At 38.9% G+C, this 13,167-nt stretch overlaps 1 protein-coding gene across 2 annotated transcripts in view; it reads left to right on the forward strand.

Moving 5' to 3' along the window:
• Nucleotides 1-13,167, forward strand: part of st18 (ST18 C2H2C-type zinc finger transcription factor) — a 188,604-nt gene that overhangs the window by 132,522 nt on the left and 42,915 nt on the right. For both annotated transcript variants that reach the window (XM_073042528.1, XM_073042539.1), the window contains exons 10-14: nucleotides 1,386-1,594; nucleotides 2,473-2,675; nucleotides 6,207-6,443; nucleotides 7,880-7,986; nucleotides 10,908-10,970. In XM_073042528.1, the coding sequence (XP_072898629.1) occupies nucleotides 1,386-1,594; nucleotides 2,473-2,675; nucleotides 6,207-6,443; nucleotides 7,880-7,986; nucleotides 10,908-10,970 (819 nt within the window). The remainder of the gene's footprint in view (nucleotides 1-1,385; nucleotides 1,595-2,472; nucleotides 2,676-6,206; nucleotides 6,444-7,879; nucleotides 7,987-10,907; nucleotides 10,971-13,167) is intronic.

A 13,167-nucleotide genomic window follows, 5' to 3' on the forward strand; every position in this document is an offset into this window, starting at 1 on the left:
TATATTTTTGGATATTTACTATGGAAGCCTTATTATTTAGAACAGTTAAAAGACTGTCATATAATTCAAAAAATAGAACTTGAGTCAGATAGTGTTCAATGTGTCAAGGAAAATTAGATGATTTATTGATATAACCAGGAAGTTTATTTGCATATATTTTGGGTCAATTTTACAACTTGTGCATCAAACATCTTCTTAGATTCCATTCTGGAACGTCCACTTGCAATGGACACATTTGCACTTTGGGTTCTGTCAGATTGGTACTCGAGGAGCCAAGGGGGACCTACCGCCAACTCTGTCTCCTGAGCAGAACAACCCAGCCCACCTCGGTGAAGCCCCAGAAAATCACATGAAGTGTAAAGGAGACAAGGGCCAAAAATGAAACCTTACTTATTTCTTTCTCTGGGCTGAGCATCAGGAAATAGATGCAAAGCAGAGGATAATTGTGGTGCTAACAAGTTCAAAAAGAGAGAAGGAAGTGAGTCAGCAGCACTGCAAACCACAGAAATTCTGCTCTTTTTTGGGTAGGAATCCAGTTGCAGTTGAGACAGTGACACTGTCACCTGCAGCAGATTCTACTACTGTGTGCTGTCTTAGATTTCCTATTAGTCTCAAAATAAATGATCAATACTAAGACCATCAGACCATAAAAGACATAGCAGCATAATTAAGCCACTCAGCTGATCGAGTCTGCTCTACTATTCCATGATCTATTATCTCTCTCAGCTCCCTTCTCCTGACTTCTCCCTATAACCTTTGACGCCCCTAGTAATCAAGAACCTCTCAGCCTCTGCTTCAGATATACCCAATGATTTGACCTCCACAGCCGTTGTGGCAATGAATTCGGCAAATTCACCACCCTCTGGCTAAAGAAAAAATTTCTCATCTCTGTTCTAGAGGAACATTCTTGTATTCTGAAGGGTTGCCCATCATCAGTTGATTAAGGTATCAATACTGCTTTTAGTTTTTACCCAATTTAAGCCTATTGTGTTCTGCAAAGTGACGGTTCATCCTTTGCCTATTCTGACTATTCATGTTGATTGGTTAAGCTGTTACTGGCAAGGGCACTTCTGTTACCATATTCTCCTCTGTCATGTTTGGCTGTCAGCCAATGTGAACTGATGGGTTACACATGTACTTCCCAAAATTTCATACAAGGTTGGAATAAAATTCCTGTTTTGAATAGTTTTCAAATGTTGGCTTATCACAGGCAAAATATAACCAGTTTTTGTTGCTCCAGTGTGCCACCTGCTGGGACATGTAAGGAGTGACACAGTGACAACAGCTGAGAAGGGCTGGAGTGCCTCACTGAAAAACATGCAGCTTTGGCAGGAAAGGAAATAAACAAATAAACTTAGTTTATGGTGTTTCTGTCCTTTGCATAGGCCTATGTGTCTGGTGAAACAAATGGAGATTACACAATTGAGCTATGCATCCTCTCAGCCAATCAGCACATGCCATACCAACATATCTAAAGAGCTAGACAAATACACCAAGGCTCCGTTTGATTATGCCAGCTTCGATGCACAAGTATTTGGAAAACACACTGTAACATCAAAAGTGCAAGAATGGGAAGCTGTTCAATTTTGTGAAGGTAAGTATTGAAGAACAAATTGAAGCCAGTAAAGAATAATAATGGAATGCTAGAAATCATTAATGGATAATAGAGCGGTTTATTTCCCCTTATCTCCCAGAATTACTCTGTCCTGCATTAAAATTCCAGGAAATCCGTAGCAGTCTCATGTTATTTTTCCGGGAGATTTCTCAATTCCTTGTAAGAGTTGATCTTCCAACGAAGTCCCCTCTCACCCATCCACCAACCAGGTGAACACTAGGAAATGGAATCTACGTATCACCTCCCAGCTTCTCAATTTATCCATGACCCCCACCCCCACCTCCCCCCCATCTTGCTTCTCCTACAACCTTCTAGCTTATACTCCTTCCCCTCTCATCAACCCCCTTCCTTTCTGGTCCTGATGAAGCATCTCAGCCTGAAATATCAACTGTTTATTCCTCTCCATAGATGCAACCTGACCTGCTGAATTCCCTCAATATTTTGTGTGTTGCTCTGGGTTTCTAGCATCTGCAGAATATCTTGTATTTATGGGCTAATAGATTCATTGGCTTCTCACTGTCAGGGAAAAAATGGCCATTCTGCTGAAGACTAATATGTATCTTACACATTGAATGGGATTAAGATATAATCCCAAGACTTTTTTGTCACAAATACAGTTAAGAAATCTGCATTTTAAACTAAAATTTAAAGTATAGACACTTCTAATCATATAATCTCCTGTTTCTTCTCATCTTTCCCTGTCTATTTTAACTATTCTAGTTTTACTTTTATCTTTGTACCTGTTAATTCAATCGGAGAAGAAAATAGTTTAAAAGTTGAATAATAGATTGAATTGTATAATGCAGTCAAGTTACTGCATAAATGTTAACATAAATTTCACCTGTATCTACTGCCAGCTAAACAGTTTACAAGTCCAGTGACTTCTTCCAGCCGACTGCCTAGAGCCTCTGTTCAAAGTCCATGCCATTCCAGTATCTACACTTATACTCACGATACTGAAGCCACTCATATAGCAGCTGCAGCTATCCTCAACCTATCCACTCGCTGTAGAGAAATGCCGCAGAACCTCTCCACAAAGCCTCAGGATTTGTCAGCTAAGGTGAGACAATTCATCTTAAACCATGGGTTCAAACAATGAAAGATGTAAGCAGAGAAAATGGTTGAAGGAGGCAATGAACTCCAAATGTTATAGCAATTCTCATACCAATTTCTTCATTTATACATATTGAACTTAAATTCTTCCTGATGGCAGCACTGAGAAGAGAGCACTGTGTGGTGGGGGTCCATCCCAAGTGAAGCCCTCCCCACCATTGAGCACATCTACATGGACCATTGTCGCAAGAAGTCAAAGTCCATCGTCAAGGATCCCAACCACTCAGGTCATTCTCTCTTTTCACTGTTGCCTTCATGAAGAAGGTACAGGAGCCTAAGGACTAAAACCACCAGGTTCAGGAAAAGATTTTGCTCCTCAACCATTAGGCTCTTGAACCAGAGGGGATAACTTCACTCAACCTCCCTTGCCAATCACTGATCTGTTCCCATAACCTATGGACTCATTTTCAAGAACTCCTCATCTCTCACTTAATATTTATTGCTATTTATTTTTTTTTTCTTTCTTTTTGTATTTGCACAGTTTGTTGTCTTTTGTACACTGGTTGTCCATCCTGTTGGTGTGATCTTTCATTGATTCTATTATGGTTATTGGATTTATTGAGTATAGCCATAAAAAATTAATCTCAAGGTTGGTAATAAATTTACTTTGAACTTTGAATTCTGAAGTTCAAGTAGGAGTTTGAAAAAAAATATTAGAATCTGAAACTACAACATTACTGGAACTACATTTATGAAACATTCTTAGAAAATGGCTTATAAATCTCATGGGTTGTATTTGGCTCATCAGCCATGAATTTTTCCATGCAAAAAGTTGAAAAGGTTTTAAGACATAATGGTTCATTCAGGCAAGGAAAAGAATGCATGGAAGGCTGGAATTTCTCAAAATGGATGTTTCTTTTGATTGTCTTGAAAGAAGAATCCTTGACACATTTATACAGCATGTTATTCTCACAATTTTTTATTTTAATGAATGGCTTAATTCTTCTGACTGCAATAACATGTATGTGCCTAATTCCTTTAATAGCGTACAATAAAAATGGCATTTGAATGTTGACATATTAATTTCTAATTATGCCAACATTCACCTTTCGGCTATTGAGATTAATTCCATTCTCTTTAAGTTTGAATAAAGCTTATGTTCAACATGATGTCTGACGTACAATGGCACTGCTGAGGCAGGTGCTTCCCCACAGCTCTGCAAACCCAGGTCTGATCCTGATCACTAGAGCTGTCTGTGTGGAGTCTGCACATTCTCCCTGTGACTACAGGGTTTCCTGATTTCCTCCCACATTCTGAACTTTTGGTTAGTCTGTAGGTGAGTGTTAGGATCAAGAAGGGCAAATCAAATAGGATTAGTATATATGTAGTATTCTTGCTCATTTTCATAGACTTAGTTATAATTCTGTCTTTCTTGATAGAAGTTATAAATTTGGATTACTATATGTGACCTATGAAAATGGAAGGCTTCCAGGATTATGGTTTGGTTGACACCTCTATAGCCGCATTAAACAGTTAGTATGGTTAATTGTTAATTGTTAATTGACCTGCTGCATCCAACTTCCTATAACATTAACTATTCTATAAGCCATGTACAACAGAAAAAATGCCTCACAGATGAAGAACGTGCCTATGCTGCACTCTGAGATATCTGTTCACTAGTCCTTGGACAGGAGATGGTTTGACAAAGGAAGGACTCGGCTGTGAATGCCATTCCAATTGATACAGTGCCATATTATCCAACTTTCATTGCCCACCATATTCTCTGACTAAAAATCAAAATTGGCAATATTTTATGTTTCCTTTGAGGGAGCCATGATCATCCCCCAAGTCTAATATTTCCATCAGCTGCTAAATAACAGCAGTGGGTCACTTTGCTATCACTGACAAAATGGCTTAATGTGAGAGAAAAAACATCCTATAGACACTCATCCCTGTTTGTATCGTGTGGTGTGATGGGAACAGGAGGTTTGTGTTACAGGAAATCACAATATGAATGGTTTCCAGGAAATACAACCACATCATGGGGCCTTAGAGAATACAGAGAAACAGAAAGACCTTTTTGTAAAGGTCCAATGATCCCTGAAGATGCCAGCCCAAGGCAAAGAATTTAAGACCAGAGGGTTGTGAAAAAGCATTCTAAATCATTGGTAATAACTCTATTATGGGTTCTGGTCAGCACACTACAGGAAGAATATAATTGCATCAAAGAGGGTGCAGAAAAGATTCACCAGCATGTGACATGAGCTGGAACATTTCACTCATGAGGAGTGGGTTTGCTTTCCTTGGATCAGAGGAGACCCGTGATGCAGACGCCACAGTAATTTACAAGTATAGAATTCAGTAATGAATCTAACCGTAAACCATAATTACCAAGTTTCTGTTTTCATGCTTTGAAAAGTGAAAACAAATCTTTTTTTCAATATTTGAAAATGCATTTACAGTACAACCTGCATCAAATCTGTGAGAACAGGACAATGGAAGTTCACCAAGAGCCCCAATACCAGAAAGCATTGGAGGGGCATGAATTGGGTAGTTTTTAGAAAAGGTTTTTCGTGTATTGGAACCTTCTAAAACTGAACACCATAGGTTTAAGATGGGTGGGGGACGGTGGTTGGGCTGGAGGTGGGGAAAGTCTAGAGAGGATGCAAGAAAATATTTTTCAGTAAGAAGGTGGTTAGAATCTGGAATGTACTGCCTGAATAAGTGAGGAAATCAGATACTTTCAAAGCACTTAGGTATCCGACGAGCACTGAAGTTGCCAATGTATTTGAAGGCCATTGTGGTGGAGGATTGGTTAGTATAGATGGGTACTTGATAGTTGTCATGGTCAAAGAGCCTTTTTTTGCACTACATGATTCTATGTTCTTGCCACCACTAGGAGACGTTTGCATTAGTGAAGTACTTTAAATTCTCAACAAGATGCAGATGGACAATTCCATTTTACTTTTTTATAATTATTTTATTAGAACATTGACTAGAATCTGGGAATTATGTCATTTTAAATGAATTAACGCTTATGGACAACAGACTGAATTTTGCTAGAGGTCTGTTAAGTGTCTCACATGGTAACATTGCAAACAGTTCAGATGCCATCCAACTAAAACAAAGCTAATGGTAAAGCATAGTAACAGTCTTTTCAAATCATGCTTTGAAAACCCAAAAGCAAATCTTTTTCTTAGTATTAGTTATACGTCTTAGTCATCAGGTCAAGAAGTGCCTTAATGCCACAAAATTCTACAAAAAATAGTTACTGTTAAATCCCTGTTGAAGGATCAGAGTTTTTTGTTGGAAACTTTGAGTTCTGACTGATGATGAATTTTCTTATTGAATCACTGGATTAAATTTCCATTTAAAGAAACGTGAAAACTGTATATCCGCATTGCTGATTGATCTTCTGAAATGTATCATCAAAGTAATGTAACCTCTCTAATATAGCACAGTAGATCCCCCTTTAATAGAGTACTGTTGATCACATACAATGGCAAATAATAATAGTTATGGGAATTTCTTAATACAGAACACAGACATAGAAGTGGATGAAAATGGAACTCTTGACCTAAGCCTGAACAAAAATAGAAACCGGGACAAGGTCACCACTTGCAGTTCTGCGGTAACCACACCAGAATCTCCCCCACCATACCTAAACAGTATCTTGATAACTCCTCAGTACTACCAAGCACTGTGCGAACAAGAAGGATGGGATGCACCTGTTAACTACACTAAAGCACAAATACAAAAGGAAGAGGATAAAGAGGTAACTCAAAGGGCTTTCTTTCTGATAATTCATGAAGTCTGCGTAGACTTGCGAGTTGCTGTTGCCAGGCACTCTGGTGTAGATTAAATGTTAATTTTATTATGGAATCATTTGTGAAAGCAAGCTCTTGTGGGGATTTTGTTATCCATTGTTTCCATCGGAGCAGAGGTTACAGAAGTCCAAGTCTGGAAAGCACAGCTGCAATCCATTACTTCCAATGTATTCATTTTCATTATTTCTCTACAACCACAACTTTCCACTTGAATTTTACATTAAAATACATGATTTAAACCTTTACATTACAGATTAAGTTGTGGTCTATGGGGTCGCAATTTATTGTAAGAATAATAGGAAGGCTACTGGCGTTCACTATTATTTTACAGAAGCTGACTCGTAGCATTAGCAAGCATACATAAACATGACAATCTAGTTGCAGTCTGAGATGTATCATTCTTCCATCATCTGCCCACTTTGAAGCATGTACTATTCATGACTGCATAGTGTCAAGACATAGTGTTAAGACATAACACATAGTGTTATGTTGGCCTGCAGTTTTCAACTGCTTGCACTTTCCTTGGCACAATTTCCCTGACATTACACAAAACATTGTCGAATTTGAACTGCAAATTACAGTTGCTTCAACTGGAGGTTTAGTAATCTTCTCCGCTAGTATTAAAAACTTTATACCAAATGCAGATTCCACCCACAAACCTAGCAATGGCCCTGGGGAGATAAACCATGACTAGGGCTTCTTGCTAATTTCATTTGGGTGGCATTGGATTTTTTTTTAGTCTTTCAATGACACCACAATGATAAAACTGGATCTTTTAAGCAAGAATAATTGGTAGCTATTTTTGAACATTTGACTGACCAGAACTGAATTAGAAAATAATTCTGTACCTTTTATAAAAAAAAAAGCTCATTGTTAGAGAGTTAGTCATAGCGGTGAATTAATGCCGTGTTTCAATGATGTGATTGATGCTGTCCCTTAAGTGACAGAATTCCCTGTTTATCATTACATTTATGGCCACTGACATTTGGCAACAGTTTAACAAAGCTGCACTTTTTAAATTCTCAACCCCCCCCCCCCCCCCACCCCCTGCCATGGTCTCACAGATCAGCGTTGACTTTTAATTCATGAAGCTCCTGTAACGTGGGATAAGTTATTACATTATGGACAGGTAAAAGCAAATAATTGCTGTCACCAATTGAGAAGTTTTCATTGAAGAAATTATATTAATTAATTTTATATTTTAAATTGAGGTCCAAAAGTGCTGTTCTTTGTCAGATTTTGCAATCAAGTGTATAGATTTGTGTGTGAACTAATAGCACATACAGCAGTGTTTTCCCTGAAAGGAATGTCACTTTGTGTGCTGGAATGGCTGACAACACCCAGACACTTCACCACCTTGTTGTCTCATTTATTGTACTTACAGAAAGAAGACATTGGTCCAGAGGAAGAGAGGAGATATCCTGGTGAGGTTACGATCCCTAGTCCTCAGTCCAAAGTTCCAAACAAAGACTCAAAGAAGGAGCTAATTACGTGAGTTGCAATGCACCATTTATTCTCTATGTGTATGATGTAGCACTAAGCTAATAAAATCACAAACACTCAGGATGTTTACAGCATGGAAGGTAGCCCTGAGGCTTGCTGTCGTGAAAGTGCAATCCAGCTAGCTCCATATCCCTTCTCTCTCCCACAAGTTCTTCTTAGAACCATAGAACATTACAGCACAGAAACAGGCCTTTTGGCCCATTCTTGGCTGTGCTGAACCATTTTTCTCGCTAGTCCCACTGACCTGCACCCGGGCCATATCCCTCCAAACCCCTCTCATCCATATACCTGTCCAAGTTTTTCTTAAATGTCAAAAGTGAGCCAGCATTCACCACTTCATCTGGCAGCTCATTCCACACTCCCACCACTCACTGTGTGAAGAAGCCCCACCCCCCCAATGTTCCCTTTAAACTTTTCCCTCTTCACCCTTAACCCATAACCTCTGGTTTTTTTCTCCCCTGGCCTCAGTGGCCTCTTCTTCTGACTAACAATTACCCAACTCAACATTATGAGTCTGCCTCTATTATTGCCTTGCTAATAAATTTCAGTCTCTATCACTCATTGTGTAAAAACATTTTGCCTTATGTGATCTTTTGCTTCATTTGTCTACTGCCTTACTCTATGCCCCTGGCTCTTAACTCACCCTCAGTAGAAGCAGCTTCTCTCTATCTAATGGCATTCTAATTGGTTGCATCACTGCCTGGTATGGAGGGGCAACTGCACAGGATCAGAAAAATCTGCAGAGGGTTGTAAACTCAGCTAGCTCCATCATGGGCATTAGTCTAGCTGCCATTGAGGATATCTTTAAAAGGTGATGCGTCAAAAATGTGGCATCCATCAATAGGAGCCCTCATCACCCAGGACATATACTCTTCTCATTACTGCCATCAAAGAGGAGGTTCAGGAGCCTGAAGACACATGCTTAATATTGTAGGAACAGCTTCATTCCCTCTGCCATCAGATTTCTGACCAGATAAGAAATCTACCTCATCATAATTTTGCTCTCCTTTTACACTACATATATATATATATAGCTTATTACAATTAATAGTATATTTTATGCATTGCACTCTACTGCTGCCTGAAAACAAATTTCACAACATATGTCAGTGATATTATACCTGATTCTACTCTATCTACACTCTTCATGATCTTAAAAATGCTATCAACCTCTGTTGTTCCAAAGAGAACATCATCAGCTTTTTCCAGTTTTTCCAAGTAGGTATAATCCCTCATCACTGGAATAATTTTCATAAATCTCTAAAATTTGAATCTGGACATTAGCTAAACCTTTAAGCTTATAGTTTTAATGATAATATTATCCTTTAACTTCTACCTTCCACTGAAATACACAGAGAAGGTTCCTTGAGAGTTTTGTCCAGGCTTGTTGGAGAGTTTAATGCAAGTGAGCATAATGCGCATAAGCATTATTGCACTGTTGTACATGTTGACACACATATTGCCTTCAGTTATGCCTGATCTACTGTTATGCCAAGCCTGCACAGTATCCAATCTGAGCTGCTTCACCTCATCTGGAAGTGTGGTGCTTCGGAAGTGCTGTCATGAGCATTACTAGGAAGTGAGCAGAGGTCTAGCAATTCTGATATTGCACTGGAATTCATGGAGTCAGAACAAGACAACCAGAAAGATAATCAAAGCTCTTGAATCCCAAGCAACTCTCTCAAAAAATAAGTAGATTATCTCATCTGAATAATGAACTGAAATTTGACCTATTTGATACATTGGAGGTGAAACTGTTAGTGTCTTTTGTCATGGATTCCCTGACAATTACTGTACACTGGTAAAAACTTCCCATTTTATAAATGCACCAGCACATACCTCTCCTTTTTGAATCTGCACTTGAATTAATGGTTGATGCCTGCTTGTCCCTTATTTGCTGTCTGTTGTTGCAGTAGTAATATCAAGTGTGTTTTGTACTATGATTGCCATTACCAATGCATTCGTGATGGGCTTCAAATGTTTGATGGGTGCTTGTGATCCATAGATATATTTCATGGCTGACGTACTCAACAGCATTCACCAATCCATCCTACAAACAGCGGAGGCACAAGAGACTGCAGGTGCTGGAATCTGGAGTAACAATCTGCTGGGGGAATTCAACAAATCAAGCAGTGCTTTAGGTCAAAATCTTGCATCAGGTCTTAATACAGGATTTTCACCCAATACTTTGACAATTTCTTTCTTCCCACAGATCCTGCTCAACCTACGGAGTTTGTTAATCCTCCAACTCAATTCAGTCTCAGAATACATAAAACATTTTCATAAAGCTGAATTTAAAGACCATCAGTTCTTCATTTTTATCCATCTACCATTAGAACTTTTGTTCTGTTAATTCTTCACTTATAACCTCAAAGTTAATATGACATCACAAAGTCTCTAGCCATCTCAAGGAAAATAACATACATATACAGTATGTCAATTTCTCTTTTCACTTCAACCACCCATAACATTCTAAAAAATCCTATTTTGTCCATATGTCCTGGGAGTTAATTGGGAGAATTTGGAAGAAACTTCCAAAAGAATGCTCAAGTAATTTGAATTATGTCATGAACATGTATACACACCAAACAACCAGCAGAAAGGTGTTGTAAATATTTCTAACTCAGATCTACAATGCTACTGTTTCAACATGATGTCATTGCAATCCAGTTAAATCAGGACTTTGGAAATTGAAGAGAATTCTGGAAGCAACATGTGTTTAATATACCGATCATTTAACTTAAATTCCACTTCTATTCTGGAACAAATTTATGTTCACCATTTCATTAACAAATTGGCACCTATTTCTTCAGTTAAGTGTGCTTTGTAGTGTTCTGAAACTGTAAATGACGTGTTAAAGCCCATCTTACTGTGCAAGAATTGCTGATCTGACATTTTATGTTCCGTAGTTGCCCTACACCAGGATGTGATGGTAGTGGCCACGTAACTGGAAATTATGCATCACATCGCAGGTATGTGAAAAGACTCATCTTCATGTTCACCGCCCATGGAAGATGATGAGTTAATAGAGTAAAATCCCCTGATACTTAAACAGGTTTTATCATAATGACATTGTTATATGTTGACTTTCCTCCTGTATTTTGTTTATTAAAATGATAGGAGTGGCTAATTTGCGCTGTAATCCTTTTGCCTATGTAAATGTGTTAGGTTTGGTGATCGGTTTGCTGTGCTCAAGTTGCAAATGGAGTTCCCCATCTGCAAGGAAGCAAAAATAGTCTCATACTTGCAGTGTTGAGTCTTAAACTCCTGCAAATGTCCGCAAGTTCATTTGTATTTCCTAGAACTTGTGTAAAGATACTGCATATTTTTGTTTTAATTTGGAAGGATGAGAGGGGATCTGATTGAAACATATAAGATTATTAAGGGATTGGACACACTGGAGGCAGGAAGCATGTTCCCGCTGATGGATGAGTCCAGAACTAGAGGCCACAGTTTAAGAATAAGGGGTAGGCCATTTAGAACAGAGATGTGGAAAAACTTTTTCACCTAGAGAGTGGTGGATATGTGGAATGCTCTGCCCCAGAAGGCAGTGGAGGCCAAGTCTGTGGATGCATTCAAGAGTGAGTTAGATAGAGCTCTTATAGATAGTGGGGTTAAGGGATATGGGGAGAGGGCAGGAACGGGGTACTGATTGTGTATGATCAGCCATGATCACAGTGAATGGCGGTGCTGGCTAGAAGGGCCGAATGGCCTACTCCTGCACCTACTGTCTATTGTCTATTGTCTTAAGGAAGTGAACATGTTCATATTTATTGGGCAGGAGTGCAGTTCAGGTATGTATATGGGTTGTGTGGTTCTAAGCTGTGGTACTGATGAACAAAGTGCAAGTTTACAACTTGCTTTCTCTTGGTTTCTGCTGCTACTGCTCTCAGTCAGTAATGTGGTTAACTACAGCCTGAGTTACTTTGCAAAAATATTACACAAATAAGCGTAATTTCTCATTATGCAATCTGCGGGCAACAGTATCATTTAAAGTATCAGAAAAGTAGCTTGCAGTTGGTAGCTAAATTAAACACCTCTCCCTTGTAGCTGTGTATTCGTCCTTAAAATAACTAAACTGCTTGCTGTGCTCATTTAACTGAACACACTATGAAGATATTTGGGAACCAGAGTTCCAGAGCAAATACTGGAGTGGTTGTGGGGAAAGATATTGTTAAGCCTACACACAAAGACAGGAATCAAAAGGTTGAGCACGGTGGAACTAATATTCTGAGATGTATACTGTATATTTCAATGTAAGTATTGTAGGAAAGGCAGATAAGCTTAGGGCATGGATCAGCATGTAGATTTATGACACTGCAGCCATTAGTGAAACTTGACAGCAGGAGGAGCAGGACTGGCTGCTCAATGTACTGGGGTTCCCTTATTTTAGATGTGATATAGCAAGAGGGATTATAGGGAGAATGTCAGCAGTGCACAAGGCTGGAAAGCTCGTCTACTCGGGCTGTATGGGTGGAACTGACGAATAAAAAAAGTGTGACCATGTTAATGCGATTATATTATAAACCACAAACAGTTCGTGGGTTTGAGGAGCAAGTCTGCAGAAAGATCGCAGATTGTTGCAAGAAATTGTTGGAAGAAAACATATGTTGTTATAATATGTGAATTTAACTTTACACATATTAACTGGGATTCCCATGTTGTAAAAGGGCTGGATGAGATAGAGTTTGTCAAATATGAACTGGAAAGTTTCCTTAATGAATATATGGATGTCCCAACTACGGAGCTGTGATATGAGATCTCCTTTTAGGGAATAAGACAGTGCAGGTGACAGTTTGCATCTAGTGATCATACTGCCATTAATTTTAATATAATTATGGGGAAGGCTAGGTCTGGTCCTTGGTATGAGATTTTAAATTGGAGAAAGGCCAACTTTAACGGTATCAGAAAGGATTTGGCAAGTGTGGATTGGGGCAATTTGCTTTCTAACAAAGGTGCATTTGGTAAGTGGGGGGCCTTCAAAAGTGAAATTTTGAGAGTATAGAGTTTGTGTGTTCCTGTCAGAATAAAATGCAAGGGTAAAAGATATAGGGAACTTGGGTTTTCCAGAGATATTGAGAAGAAGGAGGCACATAGCAGGTGTAGGCAGGAAGGAGCTGGCTTTTACCACTGAGGTTCTTTGAGACTAGAACTGGAAGTTATGGGTTA

This window comes from Hemitrygon akajei, chromosome 1 (assembly GCF_048418815.1).
Source record: "Hemitrygon akajei chromosome 1, sHemAka1.3, whole genome shotgun sequence".
Taxonomy (NCBI): Eukaryota; Metazoa; Chordata; class Chondrichthyes; order Myliobatiformes; family Dasyatidae; genus Hemitrygon; species Hemitrygon akajei.